The 23257-nt window shown below is 54.8% G+C and overlaps 1 protein-coding gene and 1 long non-coding RNA gene across 2 annotated transcripts; one reads left to right on the forward strand and one right to left on the reverse strand.

The window, feature by feature from the left end:
- Positions 1 to 1497: 1497 nt before the first annotated feature.
- LOC145527651 (uncharacterized) lies at positions 1498 to 13498 on the reverse strand. Its single transcript, XR_014069823.1, has 4 exons — positions 11903 to 13498; positions 9425 to 9682; positions 4295 to 8807; positions 1498 to 2075 (listed from the first exon to the last, which is right to left on the reverse strand). It is a non-coding gene; the product is annotated as an uncharacterized LOC145527651 (long non-coding RNA).
- LOC145527528 (uncharacterized) lies at positions 4878 to 6770 on the forward strand. Its single transcript, XM_081545625.1, has 3 exons — positions 4878 to 5055; positions 5455 to 5767; positions 6019 to 6770. The coding sequence occupies exons 1-3, from the start codon at positions 4921 to 4923 to the stop codon at positions 6645 to 6647; spliced, it is 1077 nt and encodes a 358-aa protein (XP_081401751.1). The 5' UTR covers positions 4878 to 4920; the 3' UTR covers positions 6648 to 6770.
- Positions 13499 to 23257: the final 9759 nt, after the last annotated feature.

The following is a 23257-nucleotide window of genomic DNA, read 5'->3' on the forward strand; positions in this document are numbered from 1 at the left end:
TGCACACAGTGGGCTTTCAGAACCTTAGGAGACTTGAGCCATTCCCACTCGAGCCAGAACCCTCCCCAGGAAGGAAAACAGCTGTGGAGTCATTTTGGCCCCAGCACTGGTTCCGAAAGCCTGGCGGCTCCTACAGCCTCTACGGTGTGAAGAGGGAGGTCCCTTTTGACAGAGCTTTCCGGCTCTCAGATCTAAGCTGTTGTTTCACTGTCAGCTGTGTCTCTTCCGTTGCAGCCCGGTGGGCCACGCTGCTCCAAAGGAGCTCACAAGCTGAGTTTCAAGGGAGGACAGGGATGGCTACAACGTGCTGCAAACTGAGTGAGGGTCCCCACAATCCTCAGCAAAGGTCTGTGGTGTGCAAGTGGGGAGTAGAGGGCCCCCAAGTTCCAAAGGAAGGGAGGTAGTCGGGAGCTAAAGCCCTTGGCTGCTGTGGTAGCAGCTGCAGATGGCAGCCCGTCCACAGTGCACTTCAAATGAGGTCATATGAGCGGGACTCTGGAAATGGCTCCGAAATCGAGAGAAAGGGGTCAGGGTATGTGGGAATCCGGCGGGGGTGGGGGGTGGATGAAGGAAGGTGTCCCTCCTCTCTCCAGTGCAATTTGGTTTGGTGAGTCTCAAAGCTACCAGATGGCACTTCCCAAGTCAGGCCCCCGCAGGAATCAGGGTGGGCTGCCTGCCTCGGGCCCTGCCACAGGGACAAGCCACACCAGTGGCCTCCCTGAGCTCCAATGGCCGGATCTGGGGGGTTCTGTCTGGTTGCACACCTCCTTGCTGTGGCCAAGTTCCCCCCTTCTCTGAGCACCAGCTTCATCCTCTCGAATGAGGACATCGATTGCTACCTTGGCACGTTACTCTCTTCATCCTGTGAAGACTCATTAGGCTTATCCTACAATTACTAGCTGGCCCGAAGAGATATCTCCTGAATCCAGCTTAAGCTGGAGTCTCCCAGGCTCATCTGGCATGTCTTCCCTGAAGTCTGCCAAAACCCACACCCTTGCATTTCCAGGGACTCCCCTTAGCCAGCTGGGCAGAAAACCCAGCATGCTTCAAACAAGCTGACAGACAAGCGGGAGAGGACTCACGGGCAGACGGCTTCCCTCAGGTCTCGGGGGGAGCTCTGGGACCACAGCAGCAACGGGCCATCCCAGCCCCTGAGCTCAGCAGCGCCCTCATTCTCAGGCCGGCGGCTCTGCCCTGAGGGGAGCAGGAACGTCACCAACTGCCGCAGGCGGACCTCAAGCCCCTCCCACTGCTGGAGCCTGACCTCCCCCGGCCCCACCCCTTCCCCTACCCCAGCAGGACGAGAGCTCGTCTTCCCCTGGCTTCCAACGTGAGGCCCGGCCCTGGGCCCCGATTGGGCACTGCCCCAGCCCGGAGCCAATCACAGTGGCCAGGGAGGTGGAACGCACCGATTGGCCAGGGCCAGGTCATGTGACCATACTCCCCAGGAAACTCAAAGATAACCAAGGTTCTCTAAGAAACCAATGAACAAAATTATCCAGTAAAGGCAAACCTTAATTTTTAATGAGGACAATGTCACAGAAAAAAAAAAAATGCTCCACAATAAACTGCTCAAGGAAGCTACTAAATAAACTTTCAGAAAAGTTTAGTAGTTTTTTTTTTTTTTTTTAAATAGGGTGACGGAGAGCTATACCTTTCCCATCTATGTGAATTTAGGTTTAAACTAGATTTCCCTTGGCTATTATATAAGACAAAAAAACCCACATCACCCACTTTCACTCCCCCCCACCCCCAAAATGTGTTTTAATCTATTGAATTTTTGTGTCCTCAGTTGTGTCTGATTCACGGCAACTCACCAACTCTACACAGCCAGGCTCTTCCGTCCATGGAATTCAGGGCAATTTTTTCTGTCCCAGTAAATGCCCACCCTGGGTGATCCAAAGGCAAGGGCTCCGAGGCTCCTGAGAGACTAACTCCTTTCAGCTGAGCACAGAGCTGGCTCCTCACTGGGATGCCTGTGGCCTGGGGCTCCCAGAGGGGAGAGCAGCACTCGCCCCACCGTGTGGTCACTGCTGGAAATGCAGGCTGCTCCTCACTCCCCCTTGACAGTGTCCCTGAGGGCAGAACAGTGTGAATCGAATCAAGGTGGAAATGCAAACTCCAATGCAACCAACCTTCCCACAAGGTCTCCAAAACCACTCAGGAACAGGGAATTGGAAACTGCAGGGGATGACATGAATGGAGATGGAGACTTGACACCTTACACCGAGTTCACTTCCAGTTATCCCTAGACAAACTTTCCATGAAAACTTGTCACAAATCTAGAAGAACAATGAGCAGAAACCGGACACGTGCTTTGAGTCTTCACACACAAAACTAAAAGGCAGTCCACAAAAAAACCCAGAGAATACAGTGGACTTTGCAAAATCAAAGATATCTACTGTGGGAAAACCTCATGACAAAAGCAAAAGACAGGTCATACATCGCGAGACGAATGAGTGGAAACACAAAGCTTATCAAGGATGTGTCTCCAAACAGACAAAGAACGCCAACACAACAAGCCTGTGAAAACTAGGGAAAGGTCTGAAGGGACACCAGACGGAGGAAGACACACACAGAGTATCCCGGATGATGTCCAGCACTGAGGGCCTGAAGAAACAACAGTCTAGTTGCACCCCCTCAGGCCTGTGTGACCGTGGATGAGGCCTCTGTTTCCCGGTGGCTCTGAGACATGGACAGGGAGGAAGGGGAAGAGAAGTCACTTGCATTTCTAATACTCACAGCAAAGTCTTCCAATGAGAAGGGAATTATCACACCCACTGCCAATGCCATTCACTGAAGTGATACCCACGAGTCCATCTACCCCAGAAGGGAAGGATGGACCTGTTCTCACAAAACGGCGAGAGATGGAAGGAGGAAGATCAAGCCCACACCAATCACTGGAAAGAGAAGCTGTGCTCAGGGCTTGAAAGAATTCCTATTGGGAAAATCATGTCACAGCCCCACATGGCAATCCACAGCTTCCATGCTATTCCTCCCAAAATGCCAATGCATTTTCGCACCGAACAAAGAATTGCAAAAGGGGTATGGAAACAGAAAAGAGCCTACATTGTCAATACAATCCGACGAAAAAGCCCCGATACGGACATCCAAGGTTGTGTGAAAGGAAATTAGACGACCAAACTAGGATCCTCAGGAGAGTATCGGAGAAGGCAATGGCGACCCACTCCAGTACTCTTGCCTGGAAAATGTCCTGGACGGAGGAGCCTGGTAGGCTGCAGGCCACGGGGTCATGCAGAGTCAGACACGACTGAAGTGACTTAGCCGCAGCAGCAGCAGCAGGACAGTATGCTATTGGGAATACAACAACACACACAGATCCAGATCGATGGAATAAAGTTGAGGGTCCAGAAACAAACCCCAGCATCCATGGTCAACTCATCTCTGACACAGACGGGGAGAATATCCAAATGGGAACAAGAAAGCCTCTTCAATCAATGTCCATGGGAAAACCAGACAGCTACATCTGAAGAACGCTATTGGTTTTGATCTCATACCACCTCAATATCGGGGAAAAACCTCACCCTAAAGACTGATGTCATGAGATAGCTAGAAAGAAGCGTAGGTCAAAGGCTCCTTAACATCAGAGTCTCCTTGCCATTTGCTGGGCGGAGGTCGAAATGGGTCTCTTCAAGTAAGGGAAAGAGGTAAACGAAGTACACCACTGGGTTTCCATCCAATGGAACCTCTTCACAACAGAGAGGCTAAGCATTCACAAATGCAAAAGATAGGAAACGGAACACGAGAGACATCTGAGAAGGGGTTCATATGGAAAGAGACGAAGAATGCACAGCACTCAGATTCCAAGAAACACCACCACCACCCTTGACCCTTCCCCCATGACCAACTCTGACCTAAAGCCTTTCTCTCCCTCTAACCTATCCCTAAAACATAACCCTCATCTAATCATATACATGTGCATCCCTAGCATCCATCCATCCATCCACACACGAGAGAGAAAGAGGAAGACACAGACGGAATTGAGAAAGGAAAAGAGAGGGACACAGCCAGAGAGAGACACGGAACCAAAGAGAGGAAAGGAGTCGATGGTCCAGACTTTTCCTCAATCTGTCTCGAAGGTAGAAGCAATGACAGCGCCCTTCCACCCCAGAAGGGGGAAAAGGACGGAAGGTTTGGAGAGGAAAAGACAAGAACGCAGGGAGCCATTAGAAGCTCAGCCACCCGCAGAAGCCGAGCTGGGACCCTTGAACAGAATCTCAATGGAAACAGAGGACCAGAAAGTTGGCTACTCTTTTCTATAAGAGAGGGAGACCTTCGAGTCTTCCTTTCGGTCCTCCAACTTGGATGCGGGGTCTCAAAACAGTCAGGAGGGGGAGTGCCTTTTCCTGGGTTCCACGGCGCACCCAGGCCTCGTTCTGCCCCATTCTGTGCTGTGTCAGCCCTGGATGGAATCTTTCTTTCTGAAGTCTCAGCGCACGAGCTCCACGTGATATCGGCCCCAGGTGGAAAGGCATGGAGCTGCTCGTAGGCCGACAGACCTAGGAAGCAGATGGGAGAATGACCCCCACTCTGCAGATGGAGAGACTGGGGCAACCCTGAGGGGCATATGCTTGTCCAGGGCCACACCACTTATGAGAAGAAGGAGCCTGGTCTGAGAGCAGCATGGTCCTCGGAGCTCAGGCCCTGGCTGAACCCAGGCCTCCCCAGGGCTGTGGGCTGGGCCGTGTGGGTGTCATTGTGCCTGCACATGGCCTAAGGGGGGTGGTCGAGCAGTCAGAAACCCAGAGATTCCCTTGGGAAGTTTTGAGGAAGGGACCTCAGCACGAACCCCAGGAAATGATGTCACCTGCCGGCAACAGAACCCAACAGAACCCGCAATCCGGGTATCCAGGCCTCCAGAGCGGAGAGGAGCCCCCAGCCAGATCACTTGCTGCCAAGATGTTCTGCTGTTTGCCCCTGCCCAGAGGCCGGGGCCTCAGGAGAGCTCACAGGCAGTGTGCGTGGGCACCCTGTCGACGTTGGCTCAGGACACCCCCGAGAGGCCTCTGGCCCTTTGCCCGGAGAAACAGAAAGGTAACACGGGGAGCCCCAGGCCGGGCCAGGCCACCTCTCCCATGCCACCCGGAAACACCGGGTCCTTTGCCTGTGTGTGGGGATGCGGGTTTCTCGGGCTGTGTCTCCCTCAAGGAAGCCCAGGCGGATGTGGGGTCAGAAGCCTGTGGACAAGTTGTGTCCACACCCCAGGGGAGAGCAGGCTGGGCGGGATGGGGAGAGTGTGGGCAGCGCCGACCGGCCAGGCTGACCTCACACCCTCAGATGGGTCTCTTTCCTCCCGGGTGGGGATCTGAGCAGACACACGTCTCTGACCCTTCTGGGAAGAGAAGTTCGAGCAGGCAGAAGCAGCGGCTCCACTGGCCAGGCCCAGCTCGGAAAACTCCCAGCATGGCTGGCTGACGGTCACTGTCGTTGCAGAGCTTCCCACGTGATGAGGCCGAGGACGGGGACACCCCATCCAGCTCCCAGAGGGAGGGGTCGGAGCACCACCCGCCCGCCCGTGAGGCCCAGTGCAGGCTCCAGGTCAGCGTGCCCACGGAGGCATCAGCCCCACCGGGGGAGACGCGGAGGTGGGGAAGGCCTGCTGCCGAGACACCGCCCAGGATACAGCCGGCGGCCCAGTCTGAGGCTGCCACGGAGCTCAGCACACCCGGCTCCGACCCAGAGTCCAGAGAACCCCGGCCTCTGAGGCACCAGGAGGACCTGGAGCCCAGCACGCCAGAGCACAGAGGTGAGGACGCTGGGGCTGGTGCACGGGAGTGTGTGGGGAGGGGTGCTGAGCTACACAGGGACGAGTCCTCGAAAGCTGCTGCTGGGCCTGCAGCAAGCGCTGGCCTCACACCCCCCGCCCCCCATCTTGCACACTTCAGTCCCAAAAGACATCTGACGCTGGGTATTCTTTGGGAACCTCTTGGAAGGTTTCTGTCCCGGGGTACGCACATGCCAAGGCTGGCCTGTGGGCAAACTTTGCTTCTCCCCCAGCTCTAGCACTGGCCTCCAACTGGAACCAGGCTCCACTTCCCAGACCTGTCCCTAAAGAGGTGGTGGCTCCAGGTGCAGGACCCAGGGATCCACCGAGGGCAGATGGAGAAGCGAGACTTGCCCTCGCAGAGACACCAGGCCAGCTGGGTACTGGCCAGCACACCGGGCAGATCGGATCTCCGTGCCTGCAGGACCCCCAGCCCCAGGCACTGATGTCCCACCCCCTCAGCGAGAACCTCCACCTCCACGTGCACCTCTACCTGCTCGGGCTTTGGCAAGAGAACCCGAGGCAGAGGAAGAGTCACCGCCTCGGCAGGGAGAGCCTGCCCTGGCTCCCGCGCAACACCCAGACGCCCACGATGACTCACCCAGCCCTGCAGGGAGAAAGAGCCCCCGCTCTGGACAGAGACCCAGAGCCCTTACCGGAAACACCACGTCCAGGGGAGCGGTCGGCTCTGCAGCCTCCATCCCTGTCTGCTCACCGTGGATGCCGGCAACTCGGTCTGCCCCCAGGGGACATGGAGTTCCTTTCCCCTGAACTGCTTTGCATGTGGTTTGTTTCCACCTTTCTGGTGATGTTTTATTTTTTGTATGGTTTCCTGTATTTTTGTTGGTTAAGTTGGGATTAGTAAACTGTTTCATCATTGTTGCAATCTGGGAACACTGTTGTGTAACTCTGGTGATACTGTGTTACCATCACCACTTTGTAGTTTCAGACCCGTTCCATCTTTATGCCCCACCCCCCAACAAAGCCTGGATTCAAGGCAAGCACGCCCTGTTCATCCCTCCCCCCGATCCTGAACACAATTTCATCTTTTCTTTCTGCATTCCTTCCTATATTCTTGGTGTCCCCAATCAGTGACTCTCAGCGAAATGACTGAAGGAGTGTTTTTCGGACTCTCCACCTACTGTAAGACTCCATTGGAGAGTTCTCATTTTTATGTCATTTGAACTAGCCTTTGATAGCTGAAAGGACGGTGTACGTCCTTTCAAGATACCATGTGCCAAACGAAGCCCTTTTGGCAACTGCCATCATTATCTCCAGGCAGGCATTGCTGTTTGAAGGGTGACATCTCAGCCAGAAGGCAGAGGCTGAGCTCCTCTTGTTGCACCAGCTCCCAAAAGAAGCCAAGAAAGGGAGCTGGAACAACAAACCACCCCCATGCCCAGGAAAGCGTTCTTCATGACAGAAGGCTAGAAAATGACCCAACATCCTTGTGGCCCAGAACCACTCTAGAAAATCACTGTTCCATAAAAAAGAGAAACACATGGGAAGTTCCAAGGAGAGGCAATGCCCATGGCCAGTGTACTTGAGAGACGGCCTGACCGCTCCGGGGAAGACACGCACCGACGGAACCCCTTGGGAAACAGCAGTGATAGTCCTCACCGTCGTAAGGGTTTCCTCTGGGGACAACCTGCCCTGGGCACCACACGAGGGAGCAGACCGGCTTCTCTTCCTCTGCCCCCACACCATTCACTCATGAAGGCAGCTCAGGTGTTCTCATGCCCTGCCTGCCTGCCTGCCTGGCTCATCCGTGAGCTGTGACCACCTCCAGGCTAGGACTCCACCTTTTCCTCTCTGTGTACCGTGAATCTGCACACAGTGGGCTTTCAGAACCTTAGGAGACTTGAGCCATTCCCACTCGAGCCAGAACCCTCCCCAGGAAGGAAAACAGCTGTGGAGTCATTTTGGCCCCAGCACTGGTTCCGAAAGCCTGGCGGCTCCTACAGCCTCTACGGTGTGAAGAGGGAGGTCCCTTTTGACAGAGCTTTCCGGCTCTCAGATCTAAGCTGTTGTTTCACTGTCAGCTGTGTCTCTTCCGTTGCAGCCAGGTGGGCCACGCTGCTCCAAAGGAGCTCACAAGCTGAGTTTCAAGGGAGGACAGGGATGGCTACAACGTGCTGCAAACTGAGTGAGGGTCCCCACAATCCTCAGCAAAGGTCTGTGGTGTGCAAGTGGGGAGTAGAGGGCCCCCAAGTTCCAAAGGAAGGGAGGTAGTCGGGAGCTAAAGCCCTTGGCTGCTGTGGTAGCAGCTGCAGATGGCAGCCCGTCCACAGTGCACTTCAAATGAGGTCATATGAGCGGGACTCTGGAAATGGCTCCGAAATCGAGAGAAAGGGGTCAGGGTATGTGGGAATCCGGCGGGGGTGGGGGGTGGATGAAGGAAGGTGTCCCTCCTCTCTCCAGTGCAATTTGGTTTGGTGAGTCTCAAAGCTACCAGATGGCACTTCCCAAGTCAGGCCCCCGCAGGAATCAGGGTGGGCTGCCTGCCTCGGGCCCTGCCACAGGGACAAGCCACACCAGTGGCCTCCCTGAGCTCCAATGGCCGGATCTGGGGGGTTCTGTCTGGTTGCACACCTCCTTGCTGTGGCCAAGTTCCCCCCTTCTCTGAGCACCAGCTTCATCCTCTCGAATGAGGACATCGATTGCTACCTTGGCACGTTACTCTCTTCATCCTGTGAAGACTCATTAGGCTTATCCTACAATTACTAGCTGGCCCGAAGAGATATCTCCTGAATCCAGCTTAAGCTGGAGTCTCCCAGGCTCATCTGGCATGTCTTCCCTGAAGTCTGCCAAAACCCACACCCTTGCATTTCCAGGGACTCCCCTTAGCCAGCTGGGCAGAAAACCCAGCATGCTTCAAACAAGCTGACAGACAAGCGGGAGAGGACTCACGGGCAGACGGCTTCCCTCAGGTCTCGGGTGGAGCTCTGGGACCACAGCAGCAACGGGCCATCCCAGCCCCTGGGCTCAGCAGCGCCCTCATTCTCAGGCCGGCGGCTCTGCCCTGAGGGGAGCAGGAACGTCACCAACTGCCGCAGGCGGACCTCAAGCCCCTCCCACTGCTGGAGCCTGACCTCCCCCGGCCCCACCCCTTCCCCTACCCCAGCAGGACGAGAGCTCGTCTTCCCCTGGCTTCCAACGTGAGGCCCGGCCCTGGGCCCCGATTGGGCACTGCCCCAGCCCGGAGCCAATCACAGTGGCCAGGGAGGTGGAACGCACCGATTGGCCAGGGCCAGGTCATGTGACCATACTCCCCAGGAAACTCAAAGATTACCAAGGTTCTCTAAGAAACCAATGAACAAAATTATCCACTAAAGGCAAACCATAATTTTTAATGAGGCCAATGTCACAGAAAAAAAAATGCTCCACAATAAACTGCTCAAGGAAGCTACTAAATAAACTTTCAGAAAAGTTTAGTAGTTTTTTTTTTTTTTAAATAGGGTGACGGAGAGCTATACCTTTCCCATCTATGTGAATTTAGGTTTAAACTAGATTTCCCTTGGCTATTATATAAGACAAAAAAACCCACATCACCCACTTTCACTCCCCCCCACCCCCAAAATGTGTTTTAATCTATTGAATTTTTGTGTCCTCAGTTGTGTCTGATTCACGGCAACTCACCAACTCTACACAGCCAGGCTCTTCCGTCCATGGAATTCAGGGCAATTTTTTCTGTCCCAGTAAATGCCCACCCTGGGTGATCCAAAGGCAAGGGCTCCGAGGCTCCTGAGAGACTAACTCCTTTCAGCTGAGCACAGAGCTGGCTCCTCACTGGGATGCCTGTGGCCTGGGGCTCCCAGAGGGGAGAGCAGCACTCGCCCCACCGTGTGGTCACTGCTGGAAGTGCAGGCTGCTCCTCACTCCCCCTTGACAGTGTCCCTGAGGGCAGAACAGTGTGAATCGAATCAAGGTGGAAATGCAAACTCCAGTGCAACCAACCTTCCACAAGATCTCCAAAACCACTCAGGAACAGGGAATTGGAAACTGCAGGGGATGACATGAATGGAGATGGAGACTTGACACCTTACACCGAGTTCACTTCCAGTTATCCCTAGACAAACTTTCCATGAAAACTTGTCACAAATCTAGAAGAACAATGAGCAGAAACCGGACACGTGCTTTGAGTCTTCACACACAAAACTAAAAGGCAGTCCACAAAAAAAACCCAGAGAATACAGTGGACTTTGCAAAATCAAAGATATCTACTGTGGGAAAGACCTCATTACAAAAGCAAAAGACAGGTCATACATCGCGAGACGAATGAGTGGAAACACAAAGCTTATCAAGGATGTGTCTCCAAACAGACAAAGAACGCCAACACAACAAGCCTGTGAAAACTAGGGAAAGGTCTGAAGGGACACCAGACGGAGGAAGACACACACAGAGTATCCCGGATGATGTCCAGCACTGAGGGCCTGAAGAAACAACAGTCTAGTTGCACCCCCTCAGGCCTGTGTGACCGTGGATGAGGCCTCTGTTTCCCGGTGGCTCTGAGACATGGACAGGGAGGAAGGGGAAGAGAAGTCACTTGCATTTCTAATACTCACAGCAAAGTCTTCCAATGAGAAGGGAATTATCACCCCCACTGACAATGCCATTCACTGAAGTGATACCCACGAGTCCATCTACCCCAGAAGGGAAGGATGGACCTGTTCTCACAAAACGGCGAGAGATGGAAGGAGGAAGATCAAGCCCACACCAATCACTGGAAAGAGAAGCTGTGCTCAGGGCTTGAAAGAATTCCTATAGGGAAAATCATGTCACAGCCCCACATGGCAATCCACAGCTTCCATGCTATTCCTCCCAAAATGCCAATGCATTTTCGCACCGAACAAAGAATTGCAAAAGGGGTACGGAAACAGAAAAGAGCCTACATTGTCAATACAATCCGACGAAAAAGCCCCGATACGGACATCCAAGGTTGTGTGAAAGGAAATTAGACGACCAAACTAGGATCCTCAGGAGAGTATCGGAGGAGGCAATGGCGACCCACTCCAGTACTCTTGCCTGGAAAATGTCCTGGACGGAGGAGCCTGGTAGGCTGCAGGCCACGGGGTCATGCAGAGTCAGACACGACTGAAGTGACTTAGCCGCAGCAGCAGCAGCAGGACAGTATGCTATTGGGAATACAACAACACACACAGATCCAGATCGATGGAATAAAGTTGAGGGTCCAGAAACAAACCCCAGCATCCATGGTCAACTCATCTCTGACACAGACGGGGAGAATATCCAAATGGGAACAAGAAAGCCTCTTCAATCAATGTCCATGGGAAAACCAGACAGCTACATCTGAAGAACGCTATTGGTTTTGATCTCATACCACCTCAATATCGGGGAAAAACCTCACCCTAAAGACTGATGTCATGAGATAGCTAGAAAGAAGCGTAGGTCAAAGGCTCCTTAACATCAGAGTCTCCTTGCCATTTGCTGGGCGGAGGTCGAAATGGGTCTCTTCAAGTAAGGGAAAGAGGTAAACGAAGTACACCACTGGGTTTCCATCCAATGGAACCTCTTCACAACAGAGAGGCTAAGCATTCACAAATGCAAAAGATAGGAAACGGAACACGAGAGACATCTGAGAAGGGGTTCATATGGAAAGAGACGAAGAATGCACAGCACTCAGATTCCAAGAAACACCACCACCACCCTTGACCCTTCCCCCATGACCAACTCTGACCTAAAGCCTTTCTCTCCCTCTAACCTATCCCTAAAACATAACCCTCATCTAATCATATACATGTGCATCCCTAGCATCCATCCATCCATCCACACACGAGAGAGAAAGAGGAAGACACAGACGGAATTGAGAAAGGAAAAGAGAGGGACACAGCCAGAGAGAGACACGGAACCAAAGAGAGGAAAGGAGTCGATGGTCCAGACTTTTCCTCAATCTGTCTCGAAGGTAGAAGCAATGACAGCGCCCTTCCACCCCAGAAGGGGGAAAAGGACGGAAGGTTTGGAGAGGAAAAGACAAGAACGCAGGGAGCCATTAGAAGCTCAGCCACCCGCAGAAGCCGAGCTGGGACCCTTGAACAGAATCTCAATGGAAACAGAGGACCAGAAAGTTGGCTACTCTTTTCTATAAGAGAGGGAGACCTTCGAGTCTTCCTTTCGGTCCTCCAACTTGGATGCGGGGTCTCAAAACAGTCAGGAGGGGGAGTGCCTTTTCCTGGGTTCCACGGCGCATCCAGGCCTCGTTCTGCCCCATTCTGTGCTGTGTCAGCCCTGGATGGAATCTTTCTTTCTGAAGTCTCAGCACACGAGCTCCACGTGATATCGGCCCCAGGTGGAAAGGCATGGAGCTGCTCGTAGGCCGACAGACCTAGGAAGCAGATGGGAGAATGACCCCCACTCTGCAGATGGAGAGACTGGGGCAACCCTGAGGGGCATATGCTTGTCCAGGGCCACACCACTTATGAGAAGAAGGAGCCTGGTCTGAGAGCAGCATGGTCCTCGGAGCTCAGGCCCTGGCTGAACCCAGGCCTCCCCAGGGCTGTGGGCTGGGCCGTGTGGGTGTCATTGTGCCTGCACATGGCCTAAGGGGGGTGGTCGAGCAGTCAGAAACCCAGAGATTCCCTTGGGAAGTTTTGAGGAAGGGACCTCAGCACGAACCCCAGGAAATGATGTCACCTGCCGGCAACAGAACCCAACAGAACCCGCAATCCGGGTATCCAGGCCTCCAGAGCGGAGAGGAGCCCCCAGCCAGATCACTTGCTGCCAAGATGTTCTGCTGTTTGCCCCTGCCCAGAGGCCGGGGCCTCAGGAGAGCTCACAGGCAGTGTGCGTAGGCACCCTGTCGACGTTGGCTCAGGACACCCCCGAGAGGCCTCTGGCCCTTTGCCCGGAGAAACAGAAAGGTAACACGGGGAGCCCCAGGCCGGGCCAGGCCACCTCTCCCATGCCACCCGGAAACACCGGGTCCTTTGCCTGTGTGTGGGGATGCGGGTTTCTCGGGCTGTGTCTCCCTCAAGGAAGCCCAGGCAGATGTGGGGTCAGAAGCCTGTGGACAAGTTGTGTCCACACCCCAGGGGAGAGCAGGCTGGGCGGGATGGGGAGAGTGTGGGCAGAGCCGACCGGCCAGGCTGACCTCACACCCTCAGATGGGTCTCTTTCCTCCCGGGTGGGGATCTGAGCAGACACACGTCTCTGACCCTTCTGGGAAGAGAAGTTCGAGCAGGCAGAAGCAGCGGCTCCACTGGCCAGGCCCAGCTCGGAAAACTCCCAGCATGGCTGGCTGACGGTCACTGTCGTTGCAGAGCTTCCCACGTGATGAGGCCGAGGACGGGGACACCCCATCCAGCTCCCAGAGGGAGGGGTCGGAGCACCACCCGCCCGCCCGTGAGGCCCAGTGCAGGCTCCAGGTCAGCGTGCCCACGGAGGCATCAGCCCCACCGGGGGAGACGCGGAGGTGGGGAAGGCCTGCTGCCGAGACACCGCCCAGGATACAGCCGGCGGCCCAGTCTGAGGCTGCCACGGAGCTCAGCACACCCGGCTCCGACCCAGAGTCCAGAGAACCCCGGCCTCTGAGGCACCAGGAGGACCTGGAGCCCAGCACGCCAGAGCACAGAGGTGAGGACGCTGGGGCTGGTGCACGGGAGTGTGTGGGGAGGGGTGCTGAGCTACACAGGGACGAGTCCTCGAAAGCTGCTGCTGGGCCTGCAGCAAGCGCTGGCCTCACACCCCCCGCCCCCCATCTTGCACACTTCAGTCCCAAAAGACATCTGACGCTGGGTATTCTTTGGGAACCTCTTGGAAGGTTTCTGTCCCGGGGTACGCACATGCCAAGGCTGGCCTGTGGGCAAACTTTGCTTCTCCCCCAGCTCTAGCACTGGCCTCCAACTGGAACCAGGCTCCACTTCCCAGACCTGTCCCTAAAGAGGTGGTGGCTCCAGGTGCAGGACCCAGGGATCCACCGAGGGCAGATGGAGAAGCGAGACTTGCCCTCGCAGAGACACCAGGCCAGCTGGGTACTGGCCAGCACACCGGGCAGATCGGATCTCCGTGCCTGCAGGACCCCCAGCCCCAGGCACTGATGTCCCACCCCCTCAGCGAGAACCTCCACCTCCACGTGCACCTCTACCTGCTCGGGCTTTGGCAAGAGAACCCGAGGCAGAGGAAGAGTCACCGCCTCGGCAGGGAGAGCCTGCCCTGGCTCCCGCGCAACACCCAGACGCCCACGATGACTCACCCAGCCCTGCAGGGAGAAAGAGCCCCCGCTCTGGACAGAGACCCAGAGCCCTTACCGGAAACACCACGTCCAGGGGAGCGGTCGGCTCTGCAGCCTCCATCCCTGTCTGCTCACCGTGGATGCCGGCAACTCGGTCTGCCCCCAGGGGACATGGAGTTCCTTTCCCCTGAACTGCTTTGCATGTGGTTTGTTTCCACCTTTCTGGTGATGTTTTATTTTTTGTATGGTTTCCTGTATTTTTGTTGGTTAAGTTGGGATTAGTAAACTTTTTCATCATTGTTGCAATCTGGGAACACTGTTGTGTAACTCTGGTGATACTGTGTTACCATCACCACTTTGTAGTTTCAGACCTGTTCCATCTTTATGCCCCACCCCCCAACAAAGCCTGGATTCAAGGCAAGCACGCCCTGTTCATCCCTCCCCCCGATCCTGAACACAATTTCATCTTTTCTTTCTGCATTCCTTCCTATATTCTTGGTGTCCCCAATCAGTGACTCTCAGCGAAATGACTGAAGGAGTGTTTTTCGGACTCTCCACCTACTGTAAGACTCCATTGGAGAGTTCTCATTTTTATGTCATTTGAACTAGCCTTTGATAGCTGAAAGGACGGTGTACGTCCTTTCAAGATACCATGTGCCAAACGAAGCCCTTTTGGCAACTGCCATCATTATCTCCAGGCAGGCATTGCTGTTTGAAGGGTGACATCTCAGCCAGAAGGCAGAGGCTGAGCTCCTCTTGTTGCACCAGCTCCCAAAAGAAGCCAAGAAAGGGAGCTGGAACAACAAACCACCCCCATGCCCAGGAAAGCGTTCTTCATGACAGAAGGCTAGAAAATGACCCAACATCCTTGTGGCCCAGAACCACTCTAGAAAATCACTGTTCCATAAAAAAGAGAAACACATGGGAAGTTCCAAGGAGAGGCAATGCCCATGGCCAGTGTACTTGAGAGACGGCCTGACCGCTCCGGGGAAGACACGCACCGACGGAACCCCTTGGGAAACAGCAGTGATAGTCCTCACCGTCGTAAGGGTTTCCTCTGGGGACAACCTGCCCTGGGCACCACACGAGGGAGCAGACCGGCTTCTCTTCCTCTGCCCCCACACCATTCACTCATGAAGGCAGCTCAGGTGTTCTCATGCCCTGCCTGCCTGCCTGCCTGGCTCATCCGTGAGCTGTGACCACCTCCAGGGTAGGACTCCACCTTTTCCTCTCTGTGTACCGTGAATCTGCACACAGTGGGCTTTCAGAACCTTAGGAGACTTGAGCCATTCCCACTCGAGCCAGAACCCTCCCCAGGAAGGAAAACAGCTGTGGAGTCATTTTGGCCCCAGCACTGGTTCCGAAAGCCTGGCGGCTCCTACAGCCTCTACGGTGTGAAGAGGGAGGTCCCTTTTGACAGAGCTTTCCGGCTCTCAGATCTAAGCTGTTGTTTCACTGTCAGCTGTGTCTCTTCCGTTGCAGCCCGGTGGGCCACGCTGCTCCAAAGGAGCTCACAAGCTGAGTTTCAAGGGAGGACAGGGATGGCTACAACGTGCTGCAAACTGAGTGAGGGTCCCCACAATCCTCAGCAAAGGTCTGTGGTGTGCAAGTGGGGAGTAGAGGGCCCCCAAGTTCCAAAGGAAGGGAGGTAGTCGGGAGCTAAAGCCCTTGGCTGCTGTGGTAGCAGCTGCAGATGGCAGCCCGTCCACAGTGCACTTCAAATGAGGTCATATGAGCGGGACTCTGGAAATGGCTCCGAAATCGAGAGAAAGGGGTCAGGGTATGTGGGAATCCGGCGGGGGTGGGGGGTGGATGAAGGAAGGTGTCCCTCCTCTCTCCAGTGCAATTTGGTTTGGTGAGTCTCAAAGCTACCAGATGGCACTTCCCAAGTCAGGCCCCCGCAGGAATCAGGGTGGGCTGCCTGCCTCGGGCCCTGCCACAGGGACAAGCCACACCAGTGGCCTCCCTGAGCTCCAATGGCCGGATCTGGGGGGTTCTGTCTGGGTGCACACCTCCTTGCTGTGGCCAAGTTCCCCCCTTCTCTGAGCACCAGCTTCATCCTCTCGAATGAGGACATCGATTGCTACCTTGGCACGTTACTCTCTTCATCCTGTGAAGACTCATTAGGCTTATCCTACAATTACTAGCTGGCCCGAAGAGATATCTCCTGAATCCAGCTTAAGCTGGAGTCTCCCAGGCTCATCTGGCATGTCTTCCCTGAAGTCTGCCAAAACCCACACCCTTGCATTTCCAGGGACTCCCCTTAGCCAGCTGGGCAGAAAACCCAGCATGCTTCAAACAAGCTGACAGACAAGCGGGAGAGGACTCACGGGCAGACGGCTTCCCTCAGGTCTCGGGGGGAGCTCTGGGACCACAGCAGCAACGGGCCATCCCAGCCCCTGAGCTCAGCAGCGCCCTCATTCTCAGGCCGGCGGCTCTGCCCTGAGGGGAGCAGGAACGTCACCAACTGCCGCAGGCGGACCTCAAGCCCCTCCCACTGCTGGAGCCTGACCTCCCCCGGCCCCACCCCTTCCCCTACCCCAGCAGGACGAGAGCTCGTCTTCCCCTGGCTTCCAACGTGAGGCCCGGCCCTGGGCCCCGATTGGGCACTGCCCCAGCCCGGAGCCAATCACAGTGGCCAGGGAGGTGGAACGCACCGATTGGCCAGGGCCAGGTCATGTGACCATACTCCCCAGGAAACTCAAAGATAACCAAGGTTCTCTAAGAAACCAATGAACAAAATTATCCAGTAAAGGCAAACCTTAATTTTTAATGAGGACAATGTCACAGAAAAAAAAAAATGCTCCACAATAAACTGCTCAAGGAAGCTACTAAATAAACTTTCAGAAAAGTTTAGTAGTTTTTTTTTTTTTTTTTTAAATAGGGTGACGGAGAGCTATACCTTTCCCATCTATGTGAATTTAGGTTTAAACTAGATTTCCCTTGGCTATTATATAAGACAAAAAAACCCACATCACCCACTTTCACTCCCCCCCACCCCCAAAATGTGTTTTAATCTATTGAATTTTTGTGTCCTCAGTTGTGTCTGATTCACGGCAACTCACCAACTCTACACAGCCAGGCTCTTCCGTCCATGGAATTCAGGGCAATTTTTTCTGTCCCAGTAAATGCCCACCCTGGGTGATCCAAAGGCAAGGGCTCCGAGGCTCCTGAGAGACTAACTCCTTTCAGCTGAGCACAGAGCTGGCTCCTCACTGGGATGCCTGTGGCCTGGGGCTCCCAGAGGGGAGAGCAGCACTCGCCCCACCGTGTGGTCACTGCTGGAAATGCAGGCTGCTCCTCACTCCCCCTTGACAGTGTCCCTGAGGGCAGAACAGTGTGAATCGAATCAAGGTGGAAATGCAAACTCCAATGCAACCAACCTTCCCACAAGGTCTCCAAAACCACTCAGGAACAGGGAATTGGAAACTGCAGGGGATGACATGAATGGAGATGGAGACTTGACACCTTACACCGAGTTCACTTCCAGTTATCCCTAGACAAACTTTCCATGAAAACTTGTCACAAATCTAGAAGAACAATGAGCAGAAACCGGACACGTGCTTTGAGTCTTCACACACAAAACTAAAAGGCAGTCCACAAAAAAACCCAGAGAATACAGTGGACTTTGCAAAATCAAAGATATCTACTGTGGGAAAACCTCATGACAAAAGCAAAAGACAGGTCATACATCGCGAGACGAATGAGTGGAAACACAAAGCTTATCAAGGATGTGTCTCCAAACAGACAAAGAACGCCAACACAACAAGCCTGTGAAAACTAGGGAAAGGTCTGAAGGGACACCAGACGGAGGAAGACACACACAGAGTATCCCGGATGATGTCCAGCACTGAGGGCCTGAAGAAACAACAGTCTAGTTGCACCCCCTCAGGCCTGTGTGACCGTGGATGAGGCCTCTGTTTCCCGGTGGCTCTGAGACATGGACAGGGAGGAAGGGGAAGAGAAGTCACTTGCATTTCTAATACTCACAGCAAAGTCTTCCAATGAGAAGGGAATTATCACACCCACTGCCAATGCCATTCACTGAAGTGATACCCACGAGTCCATCTACCCCAGAAGGGAAGGATGGACCTGTTCTCACAAAACGGCGAGAGATGGAAGGAGGAAGATCAAGCCCACACCAATCACTGGAAAGAGAAGCTGTGCTCAGGGCTTGAAAGAATTCCTATTGGGAAAATCATGTCACAGCCCCACATGGCAATCCACAGCTTCCATGCTATTCCTCCCAAAATGCCAATGCATTTTCGCACCGAACAAAGAATTGCAAAAGGGGTATGGAAACAGAAAAGAGCCTACATTGTCAATACAATCCGACGAAAAAGCCCCGATACGGACATCCAAGGTTGTGTGAAAGGAAATTAGACGACCAAACTAGGATCCTCAGGAGAGTATCGGAGAAGGCAATGGCGACCCACTCCAGTACTCTTGCCTGGAAAATGTCCTGGACGGAGGAGCCTGGTAGGCTGCAGGCCACGGGGTCATGCAGAGTCAGACACGACTGAAGTGACTTAGCCGCAGCAGCAGCAGCAGGACAGTATGCTATTGGGAATACAACAACACACACAGATCCAGATCGATGGAATAAAGTTGAGGGTCCAGAAACAAACCCCAGCATCCATGGTCAACTCATCTCTGACACAGACGGGGAGAATATCCAAATGGGAACAAGAAAGCCTCTTCAATCAATGTCCATGGGAAAACCAGACAGCTACATCTGAAGAACGCTATTGGTTTTGATCTCATACCACCTCAATATCGGGGAAAAACCTCACCCTAAAGACTGATGTCATGAGATAGCTAGAAAGAAGCGTAGGTCAAAGGCTCCTTAACATCAGAGTCTCCTTGCCATTTGCTGGGCGGAGGTCGAAATGGGTCTCTTCAAGTAAGGGAAAGAGGTAAACGAAGTACACCACTGGGTTTCCATCCAATGGAACCTCTTCACAACAGAGAGGCTAAGCATTCACAAATGCAAAAGATAGGAAACGGAACACGAGAGACATCTGAGGAGGGGTTCATATGGAAAGAGATGAAGAATGCACAGCACTCCGATTCCAAGAAACACCACCACCACCCTTGACCCTTCCCCCATGACCAACTCTGACCTAAAGCCTTTCTCTCCCTCTAACCTATCCCTAAAACATAACCCTCATCTAATCATATACATGTGCATCCCTAGCATCCATCCATCCATCCACACACGAGAGAGAAAGAGGAAGACACAGACGGAATTGAGAAAGGAAAAGAGAGGGACACAGCCAGAGAGAGACACGGAACCAAAGAGAGGAAAGGAGTCGATGGTCCAGACTTTTCCTCAATCTGTCTCGAAGGTAGAAGCAATGACAGCGCCCTTCCACCCCAGAAGGGGGAAAAGGACGGAAGGTTTGGAGAGGAAAAGACAAGAACGCAGGGAGCCATTAGAAGCTCAGCCACCCGCAGAAGCCGAGCTGGGACCCTTGAACAGAATCTCAATGGAAACAGAGGACCAGAAAGTTGGCTACTCTTTTCTATAAGAGAGGGAGACCTTCGAGTCTTCCTTTCGGTCCTCCAACTTGGATGCAGGGTCTCAAAACAGTCAGGAGGGGGAGTGCCTTTTCCTGGGTTCCACGGCGCATCCAGGCCTCGTTCTGCCCCATTCTGTGCTGTGTCAGCCCTGGATGGAATCTTTCTTTCTGAAGTCTCAGCACACGAGCTCCACGTGATATCGGCCCCAGGTGGAAAGGCATGGAGCTGCTCGTAGGCCGACAGACCTAGGAAGCAGATGGGAGAATGACCCCCACTCTGCAGATGGAGAGACTGGGGCAACCCTGAGGGGCATATGCTTGTCCAGGGCCACACCACTTATGAGAAGAAGGAGCCTGGTCTGAGAGCAGCATGGTCCTCGGAGCTCAGGCCCTGGCTGAACCCAGGCCTCCCCAGGGCTGTGGGCTGGGCCGTGTGGGTGTCATTGTGCCTGCACATGGCCTAAGGGGGGTGGTCGAGCAGTCAGAAACCCAGAGATTCCCTTGGGAAGTTTTGAGGAAGGGACCTCAGCACGAACCCCAGGAAATGATGTCACCTGCCGGCAACAGAACCCAACAGAACCCGCAATCCGGGTATCCAGGCCTCCAGAGCGGAGAGGAGCCCCCAGCCAGATCACTTGCTGCCAAGATGTTCTGCTGTTTGCCCCTGCCCAGAGGCCGGGGCCTCAGGAGAGCTCACAGGCAGTGTGCGTGGGCACCCTGTCGACGTTGGCTCAGGACACCCCCGAGAGGCCTCTGGCCCTTTGCCTGGAGAAACAGAAAGGTAACACGGGGAGCCCCAGGCCGGGCCAGGCCACCTCTCCCATGCCACCCGGAAACACCGGGTCCTTTGCCTGTGTGTGGGGATGCGGGTTTCTCGGGCTGTGTCTCCCTCAAGGAAGCCCAGGCGGATGTGGGGTCAGAAGCCTGTGGACAAGTTGTGTCCACACCCCAGGGGAGAGCAGGCTGGGCGGGATGGGGAGAGTGTGGGCAGCGCCGACCGGCCAGGCTGACCTCACACCCTCAGATGGGTCTCTTTCCTCCCGGGTGGGGATCTGAGCAGACACACGTCTCTGACCCTTCTGGGAAGAGAAGTTCGAGCAGGCAGAAGCAGCGGCTCCACTGGCCAGGCCCAGCTCGGAAAACTCCCAGCATGGCTGGCTGACGGTCACTGTCGTTGCAGAGCTTCCCACGTGATGAGGCCGAGGACGGGGACACCCCATCCAGCTCCCAGAGGGAGGGGTCGGAGCACCACCCGCCCGCCCGTGAGGCCCAGTGCAGGCTCCAGATCAGCGTGCCCACGGAGGCATCAGCCCCACCGGGGGAGACGCGGAGGTGGGGAAGGCCTGCTGCCGAGACACCGCCCAGGATACAGCCGGCGGCCCAGTCTGAGGCTTCCACGGAGCTCAGCACACCCGGCTCCGACCCAGAGTCCAGAGAACCCCGGCCTCTGAGGCACCAGGAGGACCTGGAGCCCAGCACGCCAGAGCACAGAGGTGAGGACGCTGGGGCTGGTGCACGGGAGTGTGTGGGGAGGGGTGCTGAGCTACACAGGGACGAGTCCTCGAAAGCTGCTGCTGGGCCTGCAGCAAGCGCTGGCCTCACACCCCCCGCCCCCCATCTTGCACACTTCAGTCCCAAAAGACATCTGACGCTGGGTATTCTTTGGGAACCTCTTGGAAGGTTTCTGTCCCGGGGTACGCACATGCCAAGGCTGGCCTGTGGGCAAACTTTGCTTCTCCCCCAGCTCTAGCACTGGCCTCCAACTGGAACCAGGCTCCACTTCCCAGACCTGTCCCTAAAGAGGTGGTGGCTCCAGGTGCAGGACCCAGGGATCCACCGAGGGCAGATGGAGAAGCGAGACTTGCCCTCGCAGAGACACCAGGCCAGCTGGGTACTGGCCAGCACACCGGGCAGATCGGATCTCCGTGCCTGCAGGACCCCCAGCCCCAGGCACTGATGTCCCACCCCCTCAGCGAGAACCTCCACCTCCACGTGCACCTCTACCTGCTCGGGCTTTGGCAAGAGAACCCGAGGCAGAGGAAGAGTCACCGCCTCGGCAGGGAGAGCCTGCCCTGGCTCCCGCGCAACACCCAGACGCCCACGATGACTCACCCAGCCCTGCAGGGAGAAAGAGCCCCCGCTCTGGACAGAGACCCAGAGCCCTTACCGGAAACACCACGTCCAGGGGAGCGGTCGGCTCTGCAGCCTCCATCCCTGTCTGCTCACCGTGGATGCCGGCAACTCGGTCTGCCCCCAGGGGACATGGAGTTCCTTTCCCCTGAACTGCTTTGCATGTGGTTTGTTTCCACCTTTCTGGTGATGTTTTATTTTTTGTATGGTTTCCTGTATTTTTGTTGGTTAAGTTGGGATTAGTAAACTGTTTCATCATTGTTGCAATCTGGGAACACTGTTGTGTAACTCTGGTGATACTGTGTTACCATCACCACTTTGTAGTTTCAGACCTGTTCCATCTTTATGCCCCACCCCCCAACAAAGCCTGGATTCAAGGCAAGCACGCCCTGTTCATCCCTCCCCCCGATCCTGAACACAATTTCATCTTTTCTTTCTGCATTCCTTCCTATATTCTTGGTGTCCCCAATCAGTGACTCTCAGCGAAATGACTGAAGGAGTGTTTTTCGGACTCTCCACCTACTGTAAGACTCCATTGGAGAGTTCTCATTTTTATGTCATTTGAACTAGCCTTTGATAGCTGAAAGGACGGTGTACGTCCTTTCAAGATACCATGTGCCAAACGAAGCCCTTTTGGCAACTGCCATCATTATCTCCAGGCAGGCATTGCTGTTTGAAGGGTGACATCTCAGCCAGAAGGCAGAGGCTGAGCTCCTCTTGTTGCACCAGCTCCCAAAAGAAGCCAAGAAAGGGAGCTGGAACAACAAACCACCCCCATGCCCAGGAAAGCGTTCTTCATGACAGAAGGCTAGAAAATGACCCAACATCCTTGTGGCCCAGAACCACTCTAGAAAATCACTGTTCCATAAAAAAGAGAAACACATGGGAAGTTCCAAGGAGAGGCAATGCCCATGGCCAGTGTACTTGAGAGACGGCCTGACCGCTCCGGGGAAGACACGCACCGACGGAACCCCTTGGGAAACAGCAGTGATAGTCCTCACCGTCGTAAGGGTTTCCTCTGGGGACAACCTGCCCTGGGCACCACACGAGGGAGCAGACCGGCTTCTCTTCCTCTGCCCCCACACCATTCACTCATGAAGGCAGCTCAGGTGTTCTCATGCCCTGCCTGCCTGCCTGCCTGGCTCATCCGTGAGCTGTGACCACCTCCAGGGTAGGACTCCACCTTTTCCTCTCTGTGTACCGTGAATCTGCACACAGTGGGCTTTCAGAACCTTAGGAGACTTGAGCCATTCCCACTCGAGCCAGAACCCTCCCCAGGAAGGAAAACAGCTGTGGAGTCATTTTGGCCCCAGCACTGGTTCCGAAAGCCTGGCGGCTCCTACAGCCTCTACGGTGTGAAGAGGGAGGTCCCTTTTGACAGAGCTTTCCGGCTCTCAGATCTAAGCTGTTGTTTCACTGTCAGCTGTGTCTCTTCCGTTGCAGCCAGGTGGGCCACGCTGCTCCAAAGGAGCTCACAAGCTGAGTTTCAAGGGAGGACAGGGATGGCTACAACGTGCTGCAAACTGAGTGAGGGTCCCCACAATCCTCAGCAAAGGTCTGTGGTGTGCAAGTGGGGAGTAGAGGGCCCCCAAGTTCCAAAGGAAGGGAGGTAGTCGGGAGCTAAAGCCCTTG

The sequence above is a fragment of the Giraffa tippelskirchi genome, chromosome 11 (genome assembly GCF_054371585.1).
Source record: "Giraffa tippelskirchi isolate mGirTip1 chromosome 11, T2T-mGirTip1v1.2.pri, whole genome shotgun sequence".
In the NCBI taxonomy this organism is placed as follows: Eukaryota; Metazoa; Chordata; class Mammalia; order Artiodactyla; family Giraffidae; genus Giraffa; species Giraffa tippelskirchi.